This window comes from Leucoraja erinacea, chromosome 10 (assembly GCF_028641065.1).
Source record: "Leucoraja erinacea ecotype New England chromosome 10, Leri_hhj_1, whole genome shotgun sequence".
Taxonomy (NCBI): Eukaryota; Metazoa; Chordata; class Chondrichthyes; order Rajiformes; family Rajidae; genus Leucoraja; species Leucoraja erinaceus.
The window spans coordinates 11237942-11253357 of NC_073386.1; the positions used below are offsets into that span (position 1 = coordinate 11237942).

Genomic DNA, 15416 nt, shown 5'->3' on the forward strand with positions numbered 1-15416 from the left:
CCGTCCCTCCCCCACCCTAGTCGGCATACTAGTTTCACTGTTGTCCTGTTGAGTTTCATTGTTTGTATAACTTGTTATCAACCAGCCGACAATGGACCATTGTGGGCTCCAGATTTCCTTGAGCATAGCTGAATTTGCATATACGTCATTCATTTGTTCTATAACTCTCTGTATCACCATCTATACCTCTCATTTCCCTTTGCCCTGACGCTCAGGTTGAAGAGGGGTCTCGACCCAAAACATCACCTATTCCTTTTCTCCAGAGATGCTGCTTGACCCGCTGAGTTACTCCAGCTTTCTGTGTCAATTTTCTGTTATTTCAGCAGTTGCAAACACTTTGAAATTTCATGAAAGTGATGTGAAGAGAACAATACAAATAAAAGCCTTTCTTCGTTTCAGCGGCTGTATTCATAATTTCCACTCCACCAAAATTGTTCTTTTCCATTTCAGACAGCCTTCTTCAGGCAAGAGCAAGAAGCAGACTGACCTGTTTCTGCCAGAGATGTCAATTATTGTTTAGCTGCAGGTGCACGTAACCCTTTCTTTGATATCCATTCCTACCTGTCATTGATCACTTGATGATAAAAGTAAGATTAATCCCTTTAGTTTCCAGGGAAGCATGAATTCAGGCATTATCAGCGACTGATATACAGAGACAGCATGAATGTATTATGCTGCCAAGCCAAAAATTCTTTACATTTTACCTTGTCCTTTTTAACGATTATTGTAAGGTTCATTTTATTCATTCTTAACTGGTAAAACCCAGATTACTTACAGTACCAATAGGCCTACATTCTGAAGTTAATAAAAAATTACATTAAGGTGCAAAATTCACAAAATAATAAACAAAGATTTTTTCATCTCCTGGGCGCATGCAATTTGTTAGGTTTGCACTGTTTTTTCTGAAAATGTCATGTATTTTTGTCTGTATCCTCTTTACAATTTAGCCGATAGTTTGGACCAAGTTAGCTGATACCCAGTTCACATCCCTCTCCAATAAACAGCTTTAAATCTAGTTCAATTGCTGGGTCTCAAAGTCTTCCTGACCTCCCTACAGAATTTGTTGTTGAATCGATTGCTTGGCGCTGTATTTGATCACAATTAAGTAAGTAAGTAAGTTTTATTTATATAGCACGTTTTAAGTCAACTCGCATTGACACCAAAGTGCTTTACATAAATTAAATAATAAGTTTCCATACAAACCATAGAAAAAGGTTAAAAAAAATAAAGAAAATGGACACAACACACTATAGAGTTCAACACAAATGTCCCCCCACAGCAGAATCAAAATTTTCCACTGTGGGGAAAGGCACCACAATGTTAAGTCCTCTTCCTCTGAAACACCTGAGTTCGGGGCCCATTTGTGGCCTTGCAGCCAGTCCGATAATTTTCAGGGCCCTCTTGCCGTGAAGATGGAAGTCCAGCGTTGGGTGAAACAATTCCTCAAGCGGCTGGGAAAGTCTGGAACGGCGGCCTCCTCGCCGGAGACCGGAGACCAGGGCACTCGTAGACCTCAGGCCGCGCCGGTTGGAGCTCCGACCCCGGCGAACTCGATCCCAGGCTCCGCGGCGCTCCAAATCCAGCGCCGCCCGCGGTCGGACGCCTGCAGCCACAGCTCCGCGATGTTGGGAGTCGGCGGCCACAGCGCTCCTGAGCTTACCGCACGGCGACCCGGTAAGGCATCGCCCGCTCCGTGGCTCCGCTCCGTGATGGTGTCCTTGCACTGTGCCGCCGCCGAAGCTGTAGTCCCGGCCGGTCCCGACAGGAAACGCCGCTCCATTCTCGATGATAGGCCGCGAGGACGGGGCGAAGAAGCAGCTCGGAGGGATGCTGCCTCTCCGACCAGGTAGGTGACTAAGAATTAAAGTTTCCCCCTTCCCCACCCCCACCCACCACATAAAAGACCTCCACTAACATTTTGGACAGGACTTAAAATAAAAAAAAGGTGAAGATCCTGAAGGTCCTGACTCTTTGGCAGATTTGCTCAGATTGAGTTCTTCAGCACTAGATATTTACACTGGATTCCAATCAGACACAACTTCATGATCCAAAGATTCACTATCTGGATTTGATCTATATCTCACCAATTTCAATCAAATATCTCTGGGTTCTGCAAACCCCCAATGTTTGGCCCTCACCTTCCGTTTGAATGAGCTTAACTAGATGGTGTGGGAAGGTGGAAGGGGTGCATGGCTAAGAACACTAGTGCATCTGCTTTGCTTGAAACAATGTTCTTCATGATTCTCGGCAAGGCCAGTAGCATAATCAAGGACAAGTCAGACTCTGGCCCCCTCCCATCAGGCAAAAGATAGTGAAGTGTGAAAACACACACCTCCAGGTTCAGGGATGGTTTCTCCCCAGCTGTTATCAGGCAACTGAATCACCCGACCACAGCAAGAGAGCAGTCCTGAGCTACTATCTATCTACCTCATTGGTGACCCTCCGACTATTCTTGATTGGACTTTGCTGGCTTTCCTTTGCACTGAACGTTATTCCCTTATCATGTATCTATACACTGTGAATGGCTCGATTGTGATCATGTATTGTCTCTCCGCTGACTGGATAGCACACAACAAAAACCTTTCACTGTACCTCAGTGCACGTGACTATAAACTAAACTACGTTATCAAAGAGATTCTTTTAATCCATTTGCTTTGTGCAACTTGAATGAGAAAGGCACAAGTGCATTTTCCACCTTTCCCTCATTGGAAGCACTGCAGATGGATTTGTCTGGGTAGAATTCAAATGTTCTTTACCTCAGCAAAAATTAAAGCAGAGACATTTCATGCTGACAGAACAAAGAAGAAACATAGGTGCAGGAGGAGGCTATTCGGCCCTTCGAGCCAGCACCGTCATTCAATATGATCATGGATGATCATCTAAAATCAGTACCCCGTTCCTGCTTTTTCCCCATATCCCTTGATTCCTTTAGCCCGAAAAGCTAAATCGAGCTCTCTCTTGAAAACATACAGTGAATTGGACTCCACTGCCTTCTGTGGCAGAGAATTCCACAGATTCGCAACTCTCTGGGTGAAGAGGTTTTTCCTCATCTCAGTCCAAAATGGCCTACCCCTTATTCGTAAACTGTGACCCCTGGTTCTGAACTCCCCAACATTGGGAACATTTTTCCTGCATTTAACCTCCACAATCCAGAATTGTTTATGTTTCTATAAGATCCCCTCTCTACCTTCTAAAATCCAGTGAATACAAGCCCAGTCAACCTATTCTTTGGCTTTTGAGTAATCTTCAACATTTGCTTTGTGAGAAATTCTTTACTTATTTTGACTAACCTTGGCTGCTCCACCTGACGTCAAATTATATTAGGAAAATAAAGAGTGCAGTTTAGTTTAGTTTAGTTGAGAGATACAGTGCGGAAACAGGTCCTTCAGCCCACCGAGTCTGTGCCGACCAGCGATCCCCACAGACTAACACTATCCTACACATAGGAGGGACAGTGCACAATTTTACCAAAGTCAATTAGCCTACACGCCTGTACGTCTTTGGAGTGTGGGAGGAAAGCGGAGCACCCTGGAGAGAACCCATGAGCTCCCAGAGAGAACGTACAAACTCCGTAGATACAGCACCTGTAGTCAAGATCGAACCCAGGTCTCTGGCGCTGCAAGGCAGCAACTATCACTGTGCCACCGTGCAGCCCCATGCCTCTCGGTCTGCTGCACTACGCAGTCTAGTAGGTGGCTTTAGACAGATGAGATTCCTTTTGAGTGTTCACAAGAAAATGCCACAACAAAATCAGTTTGGGCTCCACACACAGAGTAAAATGTGCCAGCAAAAATGTATTAATGTCCTTTAATAATCCCGAAGCAAAACTACCTCCTTGCTAATTTGTAACTTCTTAGAGCATAAAATATATAGAACAGTACAGCCCAGGAAAGGGCCCTTCGGCCCACAATATTTGTGCCAAACAGGATGCCAAGTTAAAACTGATCTCATCTGCCTGAATCCATATCCCTCTATTCCTGCACTTCCATGTGTAGAGAAAAGAGGGAAATGCACTAAAAACCTCTTCAACGCCACTATCAGATGTGCCTCCACCACCACCCCTGGCAATGCATTGCAGGCATTCAGCACTCTGTGTAAATTACTTGTCCCGCACATCTCCATTAAACGTTTCCCCTCTCACCTTATAGATGTGCCCTCCTGTGATGGACATTTCCATCCTGGGATAAAAGCTTCTGACTGTCTAAAGCCATCTATGCCTCCCATAATTTTATATACTTCTATCAAGTTTCCCCTCAACCTCTGTCTTTCCAGAGAGAAAAATAAACGTTGATGCCCTTAAACCTTTTGCCTTCACAAAGGTTTTGAGCAACTTGAGAGACAGAATGCACAACATGCATGTGGGACCTCCGTGCCCCGCTACAGGAGATATGCTCCAGTCACTGTCATTGTCATTTGGTACGAAGCACAACTCTCCAGTTCAATGGAATTATGGTTTGTCTATGGATACGGATACATTGCAGGAGAAAAATCTAACGTTGCTTTACATATACTGTAGCTTGGCTTCCAAGACGGCGCCCAACCCAGGCGACTATTTGCGTGCTAGCCACAGAAGCAGATCTACAACCACAGATTACAGTTGCTCCACACTCTTAAATCTCTAAATCTCTAAAGCCAACAGCATAATCGAGGACGTCGCAACCTGGCCAATCCCTCTTCTCCCTTCTCCCATCAGGCTGAAGTAATAGAAGCCTAGAAACGCACACCTCCAGATTCAGGGACAATTTCTTCCCAGCTGTTATCAGGGAACCAATTCATCCCACCACAACCAGGGAGCAGTGCTGAACTACTATCTACCTCATTGGAGACCCTCGGACTATCCTTGATCGGACTTTGCTGGCTTTACCTTGCATTATCCCCTTATCATGTATCTATACACTGTAAATGGCTCGATTGTAATCATGTCTTGTCGTTCCGCTGGCTGGTTAGCTCGCAACAAAAAGCTTTTCACTGTACCTCGGTACATGTGACAATAAACTGAACTGAACTGAGCTTGTGCTTTTTGACACAATCTATTTAATACCCTTGGAGAACATCAACACAAATTAAGCAATCAGTTCTGATTAAAAACTTTGCTTTTAGCACAACTATTCCGGTAAATTATGCTGCGAATCATAAGTATAATTAAAGTCTGCAGCTGCATTTGATCTGACTTTACACGTTGCAGGATCCACATTAGCGTTTCCTCTAATCTCCATTTCTTTTGTATGAATTGTTTACTGTAAGAAATGCAATCTGGAACTCTTGATCGTAATTGCATAAAAAAGAGTTTGACCAGAACTTGCAGAAAAGTTTAGTAATTAATTTTCCAGTACTAGAAGGACGATTCTTCACATAAAGATTCAAAACCGAATGTTAACTATAATTGGTTGAAGCAAAACCCAATTATCATCTGCAGTATAGAGCCTAATGCTCTTTTTGTTTGTAACAGCTCACTCACCGTGCAACTCCTATTAATTTGTACTGAAATTAAAAGTTGCCTCTTCATTATTGTCCTGAAGTCAGGCAGATAGCAATATTGCGGTAGTCACTCATTGTAAGCTAGGCCGTTACTATAGCAACAGAGTCTGTATCCTCTGAAGCAAAGGCCATAAAGCGCACATAAAAATTAAAAACGGGGAGGCTAAAATATGAAAAGGCCGACATTTTTTAAAGTCATTCACACTTCTTTGTGTGTTGCCATTTACGCGAAAATGTCAAAAAGTCGCAAATTTCAGACATTTGCTTTTGCTTTTATTTCTCGGGCAAATCTAAAGGAAGGAAACATCGTGTAGTTGTGGAGGATACAGGGAGGATTTTGTTGAGAGGGAGAGGTTGGATAGGTCGAATGGGCTGTGAGGAAGGATTCTCACAGCTAGGGCGCTGGATTTTTCAAAGAAGCACCACTGTGCCGTCTGAGGGTTGTCAACTCTGAATGGAAATGTTCCTTCAGGTACTGGTCTAATCACAGCCCCCCTCCCCCACCTCTCTTATCTAACCTTCATTATTTAATAGTACGAATGATACCAAGGGGTAAAAAGAACACACTATCTATTCAATACTACAATAGCTTCTCTCCATCGCTCAGCCCGCCTGAATATACCTGATCTCCCGCTTGCTGGACAATTTAATTCTCCTTCCCATTCCTACACAGACCTTTCCGTCCTCGGTCTCCTCCATTGTCAGGAGGCTAAACGCAAATTGGAGGAACAGCATCTCATATTTCGCTTGGGCATCTTGCAGCCCAGTGGTATGAATATTGATTTCTCTCACTTCAGGTAGCCCCAGCATTCCCATTCTCCCTATCCCTCCCCCACCCAAGTCGCACCAGCTTCTCATTTTCACCCTACAAACAGCTAACAATGGCCTGATTCCTTTATCATCGTTACTTTTTTGCATATCTTTCATTCATTGCTCTTTATCTCTCCACTTCACCGCCTGCAACTCTCGTCTTGTCTATCCCTAACCAGTCTGAAGAAGGATCTCAACTCGAAACGTCACCCCTTCCTTCACTCTAGAGATGCTGTCGTCCCGCTTAGTTACTCTAGCATTTTGTATCTATCTTCGGCTTCTCCCCTAGTTGGTTATGATGGTGTCTGAGAGAATAATAGTTAATTCCTGGTGACACCTATACTATCATGGAGGGTGAGCATCTATGTGAAATTATAGGGCATGATTCAATGTTGCTACAACAAATCCACAGGAAGGAACCAGGTTGTCAGCATAAATGATAGATTCACCGAGCATAGGATGTGCAGTAAAGCAGTTAAGTTCCAGCAGCCTTAACTATTGATCGAGTGGCGCAGGTTCAAATCCCACCAAGGCAACGGGGGAGCTAAAATTCAAATAAATCTGGATCATGAAACAACGATCCATTGTCAGAGTGAGGCCAAACGCAAATTAGAGGAACAGAACCTCACGGTATGAATATTGATTTCTCTAACTTCAAGTAACCCTTGCATCCCCTCTCACTCTGTCCCACCCCCACACGTCTTCGTACTAGTTTCATTGTCGTCATGTTGAGTTTCATTGTCTGTATAACTCATTAACACCAAGCCCACAGCCAACAATGGACCTCTTCCTTGATCATTGTTACTTTTTTGCATATCTTTCATTTATTTGTTGTATATCTCTCTATATAACTGTCTACATATCTCATTTTCCTTTCCCCTGACTCTCAGTCTGAAGAAGGGTCTCGATCCGAAACGTCGCCCATTCCTTCTCTCCAGAGATGCTGCCTGACCCACTGAGTTACTCCAGCTTTTTGTTCCTATCTTCATGAAACAATGGGATTGTCACCAGAAACAATCTAATTCACTAATGTTAGACACAAAATGCCAGAGTAACTCAACGGGACAGGCAGCATCTCTGGAGAGAAGGAATGGGGTGAGACCATTTCTTCACTAATGTCCAGGCCTGGCCTAAATGCCATTCCAGAACTACCAGTGTGGTTGACCCTAAACTGCCCGTTGACGTGGTTGAGTCCGCTGTTCAGTTCGGTCCAATTAGGGATGGACATTAAATGCTAATGATATCCACATTGCTGTGAAGGGATAAATAACCCATAACATGATTAGATTTAAAATGAGGAGCAATAAACAAGAAAACCCATTGAATGGATGAGGTGATTTCTCCGCTGGAGTCGGTATGCCTGCTACACATTGATCTTCATTTTAATGACTGATGAGCTACACATACCTATTGTGCATCCACAGGCAGTTTGCCAGTGAAACAAGAATGAGTATGTGTCTGCTGAAATGTCAGCATTAATGTTTCACCACCAGACAAGGGTTTTTAAAAATACTTATCCTTGTGGCTGGCTTCCTATAACACTATTTTTGAGGAGTATAACATAGTATGGATGTGGATTAAATTATTCCAAATCCAACAAGACCACAAATTGTCCAGTTCAGGGATAATTTCTCAATTGCTGTCATAGAGTAATACAGTGTGGAAACAGGCCCTTTGGCCCAACTTGCCCACACCGGCCAACAATGTCCCAGCTACACTAGTCCCACCTGCCTGTGCTTTGGTCCATATCCTTCCAAACCTGTCCTATCTATGTACCTGTCGAACTGTTTCTTAAACATTGGGATAGTCCCAGCCTCAACGACCTCATCTGGCAGCTTGTTCCCTCAGCTTGTTACCCCTCAGATTCCTATTAAATCTTTTCCCCTTCACCTTGAACCTATGTCCTCTAGTCCTTGATTTTTCTACTCTGGGCAAGAGATTCTGTGCATCTACCCGATCTATTCCTCTCATGATTTTACACACCTCTATAAGATCACCCCGCATCCTCCTGCGCTCCAAGGAATAGAGACCCAAACAACTCCACTGGCTTCCCATCTCCCACCCGAACACCTACAAAATCCTGATCCTCACCTACAAAGCCCTCCACCATCTGCCCCCCCCCCATATCTCACTGACCTCCTCTCCCCTACCAACCCTCACGGTCCCTCAGATCCACATCAGCCGGTCTCCTCTCCATCCACAAGTCCAACCTCCGCAGTTTTGGGGACAGAGCCTTCTCCAGGGCAGCTCCCAGGCTCTGGAACTCCCTCCCCCAACTGATCCACAATTCCGTGTCCCTCATCATCTTCCAGTCCCGCCTCAAGACCCATCTCTTCACCTCTGCCTCTCCTTAGCCCCACGTCCCCCTCCCTTTTCATCTGCGCATTAATTGCCTCATATTGTGTTTTGAATTGCATTCTGTCTTTACTTTGTGTACTAGTCATGTCTCTACTATTTATTTCATTCCCCTTGCATGTTTTTCCTCTACCTGCTAAATTTTTGTAAGGTGTCCTTGAGACTCTTGAAAGGCTCCCATAAATAAAATGTATTATTATTATTATTATTAAAGAAGCAAGTTGTTTTCTCATTTTCCTGTTGCACATACAAAAATAAAATAGCAGCAAGCCATAGTATGAAATAAGATTAGTTGTCTTGGCAATGTGGAGCAGTAGGAGAGCGTTGTGCCATGGAGTCATACAGCAGGAAAATAGACAAAACTACCCTCCAAATATATGACAACCATCAACCACCTTTCCACACTAATTCCTCTTTATTCTCCCAATATCCTCATCACCTCCTCAATATTTTGCCACTTACATACACTTGGAGCAAATTACTGTGGCAAATTCATCCACTAATCCGCACATCCTTGGGATCTGGGCTGAAACCAGAGCACTTATGTGCTGCTAAATCCTGGAATCACTCCTGGGATTTTGATTTTTCCATTAAATTTTCGGCACAATGCTGGCTCTCAGATTGAAACACATCCACTTTTGTCATTGCGATACTCTCCCTAAATGAGTTAAAAGCTGCTTGAACACAATCGCTCAGCGATTCATCCCTTTAGATCTTTCCACTAAAAGTTTTAGATTTAGTAGTTTATGATTTAAGTAAATAATTCTCATCGGTTCATCCATCTTCAGAATTCCCAATATTAACTTATTTACCGTACAGCGTATAATCTTCATCCTGGATTGGTCCTGAGAAATTGCTTATAACAGATATACACATGGATTTCAATTTGTAGATCTAAATGCCTCATAAATCAGATGTGATAAATACACACTGTGCTCATTACTAATGTCTCCTTACCTGATAACCAGAGTCATTACAAGTCAGGTAGCATTTGCCACAGTTAATGCACATCTCCTCATCAATCAAAGCTACCACATGCTCCTTGTTATTGAGCACTCCATAGGTACCGATACGTGACAGGGTTCTGCCAATTACTTCCTGGATAAGTACATGAAAAATAAGCAATATCATTTGGAAAGTCAAAAATACATTGAAATCTTTAAACCATTTGCGCATTTTGATGTAGTGCAGTTTAGCAATCTGTGAATTGAAAGACAAGTATTCGAATATTGTGCCCTCTCAACACTGAATAATCTACATACAATTATTTTACTTTTGGTTGTATTAATATACCAGTAGCCATTTCCAATCTCATTTTCTTTAATGACATTTTATCCACCTTGACTTAGAAATGTTTTCTCCCCCAACTCCTTTGATCTTTTCACCTCTGCTATTTTTTATTCCAGACACTTGGAGCGCAGGAGGATGAGGGGTGATCTCATGGAGATGTACAAAATCATGAGAGGAATAGATCGGGTAGACGCAAATTACATTTTGAGAGGTACATGGATAGTATAAGTTTAGAGGGGGCAAGAGCAGGCAGGTGGGACTAATGCAGCAGGGACATGTTGGTGGATGTGAGCAAGTTGGGCAGAAGGGCCTGTTCGCTCTAAGACTCTGTGAAATGATTTTTGGACCCATCTGATATATTTATCAGCTATATTTAAGAGGGAGTTAGATGTGGCCCTTGTGGCTAAGGGGATCAGGAGGTATGGAGAGAAGGCAGGTACGGGATACTGAGTTGGATGATCAGCCATGATCATATTGAATGGCGGTGCAGGCTCGAAGGGCCGAATGGCCTACTCCTGCACCTAATTTCTATGTTTCTATATATGGCACCTGGCTAAAAAAGAACCATCCTCCGTATCCAGTAGATCCAAATTATACCCAACTTACCTGCTCTGCAAAATCTGTGCTTGAATCAGGTATCATTTTGACAAGCAATTATAAACCATATCTGACTCTTTGTCTTATCTCTGGAACCTCTTTGTCCTATCCTGTTGCACCTTTCCACTGGCTGACAATGTAAGCAGTCCATTCTCTCTGGTTTTCAGCCCCCCTCTTTAAACTTATCATCATCTCTATTTCAACAACTCATCCACCTTCTTTCTGAGCATTCAAAACACCACTATGTTACACAACGCCTTCCGTCTTACAAAGTTGCCTCAGTCTGTGCCAATCTTTTGAGCAATTCTCCTCAGGAGCAAGATTCCTTGCCTTAGCATCTCAACAGATCTGACAAAGCCTCAACTCGCATGCCCCAGTGGCATGATGATTAGCCTTCTCTTCGTAGCCTTAGCTGCTGAACCTTTGAAGGATGAATTGGTCAGGGGCTCTTTGAATTTAGTCCAAGATTGTGGCTGATCTGATCTTGGTATCAGTACCTGATTCCTGCAGTTCCCATAAACTTTGCCTTTGCTAAGGATCAAAATGTTCCAATGATCTTGTCTCTTTAGCTCTCTGGGGTTGAGAATTCCAAAAGTCATGACCCTCTGAAAGAATAAATTCTTCCTCCCTTCTTTTCTAAGTGGCCAATCCTTGTGTCCTGCAGATCTAGGCTCACTCATGAGGAGGAAATCCATCCTCTTAGCTTCCATCCTGCCAGCACATTCAAGACTGAAGAAGAGTCCTGATCTGGACGTCACCTATCATGCTCTCCAGAGATGCTGCTTAACCCGCTGACTTACTCCATCTCTCTCTCTCTGTCTTATTTTGTAAAGCTGTATCTGCACTTTGAGGGGCTTATTTATTCCAATGATAGCACCTACCATTCACCTAAACTCACCAATGGGAAAAAGCCCAAATTAGTAGAGCAGTACAGTGCAGGCTTAACCTATCCTCAAAAGTCAACCAGTTTATTCCAGGAAACAACCTAATAATGTTTCTCTAAAGCTAGACAATGCCTCCTGAACTAATAATAGCATATGCTGTGTCCTCTGTCCCAATACCCCAGATCCTTAGTCTGTTATCCTGGTGGATTCCAAGGAATGCTATCTACAAAGTCTGCAGTAATAGGAGAAGACTCCAATTTGCACACTACTGCTGCACTCCTCCTCCATCTCCACTCTGTCCAACTGTCCCAACCTTTGATGATATTACGTGGATAAAGCAAGAGTTCCATTGAACAACCGCTGAAATTCAGCTCCCACACAATCAGTTCTTGGTAGTGATCGCAACCTCTACTTGGCTTACATGCTGTTACCCCGATTCCAATTTCACCCCTTGATCTCAGAGACCTCTATCACTCTACCTGTATCCATCCCTGTCTTAAATCACATTAGGCTGGGGTACAAACAACTTCGCCTGACATTCACCATCCTGATGTTTGCTTCAACCACCTGCATCCATCTGATTTTGTGCCACGATCGACAATTATTGTACCTTCAACCACCCCATAACCACCTTAACCAGCCCAGTGAACACTTTGTAAATTCACCCATCCACTTGCCCACTTTTAAGGCCCTCCTTAAGGCCACTTCTGCGGCTTCCCTTTTAAATCTCATTCTTTGTCTCGTACTTTGATTTATCATCCATCCCAGTGTACTTCTGTGAAGCATCGTTGAGAGCCTTTTTTCTCCTCCTGCGGGCTTTTGTTATTGCTGTTCATTACCTGGACTCGTTGAATAGGTTTCTTGACTGTGTATGGTCCTTCATCAACCACTTCACTCTGCTCCTTCATACAGAGTTTCTGCTCAGCTATAATTTTCTTGCGCTGTTCCAGGTAAGGGCCAAAATTGGGCAGCCGCTAGGAAAAAGCCAACCGAAAGAAAAAAAATGATGGAATTAGATTATTTTCTATCAATTCCCACAAGCACTGACGGATGCCCAGGCATATGATGTTTATTATTAAAAATTGAAAGATAATGCTTGTCCCGCTGAGCTACTCAAATGCTGCCTGACCCGCTGGGTTACTCCGGCACTTTGTGTCTTTTTTTGTGAACCAGCATCCACAGTTCCTTGTTTCTAGCTCTTCCAGAATGATGGAGTAGATGTGTTACTGACAAAATGTAACGAGGAATATTTTGCAGAAAGTAGAAATTACATAAATGAGACACATTTCCTGTATCGAGGTATACCAGAGGGTTGTATAATTTATTATAGTGGTAACCATGTGATGTAGAGCTCAGCATCAGATATATTGATACACAGTGTTGGTATCTTCCATTTTTACTCTTTTTACATGGTGTTGGTACTCTTCTACTTTACTTGATCACTTGCAGTCAAATTTTACAAACCTGTCCATCATTCTTTGAGATGATGCATTTCTGATGATGGAAACATCTGAGCAAATCTTCTTGCCGTTATTTGCGATCTTTAAAATAATAAAGATCTTACTTCTATCACTCTACCAATAAACCAATCTATATATAAACCACTCTACCAATAAACCAATCTTAATGTTTAATGTTTTATGTATCATTCCTAACTATCACTGTATGTCACTGTTGTCACTTGCGGGCGAAGCACCAAGGCAAATTTCTTGTATGTGAATACTTGGCCAATAAACATATTCATCAATCATTCATTCATTCATTCATTCATTCATTCATACATTCATTCATTCATTCTTTCATTCATTCATTCATTCTTTCATTCATCATTCTTTCATTCATTCATTCATTCATTCATTCATTCATTCATTCTTTCATTCATTCATTCATTCATCCAGTCATTCATCCAGTCATTCATTCATTCATTCATTCATTCATTCATTCATTCATTCATTCATTCATTCATACATGCATTCATTCATTCATACATGCATTCATTCATTCAATCATTAATGGGATTTTATTTTATTTATTCATATTTCTCTTTGTGGATATTACCAGCTCTACCAGTTTACGAGAATATTTTTAAGGCAGAGATTGATAGAATCTTGATTAGTATGGATGTCAGGGGTTATGGGGAGAAGTACGGGGTGATCATTGGTCAGCGCAGGCTCGGTGGGTCGAAGAGCCTGTTTCCACGCTATATCTCCAAAGTCTAAAGCCTAAAGTCGAAAGTAAAGACTCAATCTATGTGCGTAGCGTTCGAGCAAGTGGATTTGTTCTGTACGGTGACAAGATTCTAGAGAGTTTTTGGAATTGAACTCATCCAGGCAAGTGGAGAGTATTCCATCACAATCCTGACTTGTGCCTTGCAGATTCTTAGAAATAATCTATTTCCTTTGCTTGCCAAATCAATAGCTTGCTGACAAAGAGGGGAAGAATCAACTATGACCACCTCTGCTCAATCGTCCTGGAGCTAAATCATCAGCAGGCATTTGTACTCACCTCTATAATTATGGCTCTCACCAAATCTGGGATGGGTTTTGGCATCATTTTATTTTTCTGTCTTATTCCTCTGTCGATCATCCTCTCTTTGCAAGCTATTTTATAACTTTTAACACAACAAAGGCTATGACTATAAACCAATCTGATTGGCAGAGTTGTTTTCAAAACTCAACACAATTCAATTACGATGAAGAAAGAGTTATACATCAAATCCTCTGCTTGATCAATTTAATGCAATTCATATCTTTTTTATGGTTTTAACATGAAATAAAGCTATAAAAGATAAATCGGTGGGACATGCTATGTTTGACGTAGATCTAGATTTCTTACACATTTTTGCAGAAAGCACATGAACATACGTACACATGGAAATTTGAACAGAAAGCAGAGTATTTTGGACGTCACGAGAGCCAAGGAAGCACATCTAGTTTAGATTAGTTTAGAGACATAGCATGGAAACAGGCTCTTCGGCCCCCACCAGCCATCAATCACCCTTTCATACTAGTACAATGTTATCCCACTTTCTCATCCACTCGCTACACATTAGGGTCAATTTACGGAGGCCAAATAACCTCCAAGTCCACACCTGCTTGGGATAGTTTAATTAAGTTTAGTGTAGAGATACAGTGTGGAAACTGGACCTTTCAGCCCAAAGTGTCCACGCCAACCAGCGATTCCCTTACGCAAGCTCTATCTTACAAACTCGTGTCAGTTTACAGAAGTCAATTAACCTAAAGCCCCACATGTCTTTGGGGTAGTTTAGTTTAGTGTGGAAACAGGCCCTTCGGCCCACTGAGCCCGAGCCGACCAGCGATCCGTGTACACTAGTTCTATCCTACAAACTAGGGACAATTTACAGAAGCCAATTAACCTACAAACCTGCATATCTTTGGGATAATTTAGTTTAGTTTAGTTTAGTTTCAAGTCAAGTTCAAGTCAACTTTTTTTGTCACATACACATACAAGATGTGCAGTGAAATGAAAGTGGCAATGCCTGCGGATTGTGCAAAATCTACAGGACAGAATGGAACAGAATCAGTATTTACATGTTAGAAAATATTTTTTTACAAAAGACACAACAGTCCCTGGTGAGATAAGAGTTTACAGATGGCCTGTGGGCAGAAACTCCGTCTCATCCTCTCTGTTTTCACAGCATGACAGCGGAGGCGTTTGCCTGACCCATAGCAGCTGGAACAGTCTGTTGCTGGGGTGGTAGGGGTCCCCCATAATGTTGCTGGCTCTGGATCTGCACCTCCTGGTGTATAGGTCCTGCAGGGGGCGAGTTCCCATAGAGCGTTCAGCCGAACGCACTACTCTCTGCAGAGCCTTCCTGTCCTGGGCAGAGCTGTTCCCAAACCAGATTGTGATGTTGCCGGACAAGATGCTTTCTACAGCCCCAGAGTAGAAGCACTGAAGGATCCTCAGAGAGACTCTGAGTTTCCTCAGCTGCCTGAGGTAGTAAAGGAGCGGCCTTGCCTTACTCACCAGTGCAGCAGT

At 42.7% G+C, this 15416-nt stretch overlaps 1 protein-coding gene across 1 annotated transcript in view; it reads right to left on the bottom strand.

Moving 5' to 3' along the window:
* LOC129700783 (dihydropyrimidine dehydrogenase [NADP(+)]-like) overlaps positions 1-15416 on the bottom strand; it is a 637641-nt gene that overhangs the window by 15988 nt on the left and 606237 nt on the right. Inside the window, exons 21-22 of the mRNA XM_055641481.1 lie at positions 12254-12388; positions 9601-9741 (exon numbers count right to left, since the gene is read on the bottom strand). Coding sequence (XP_055497456.1) covers positions 9601-9741; positions 12254-12388 — 276 coding nt within the window. The remainder of the gene's footprint in view (positions 1-9600; positions 9742-12253; positions 12389-15416) is intronic.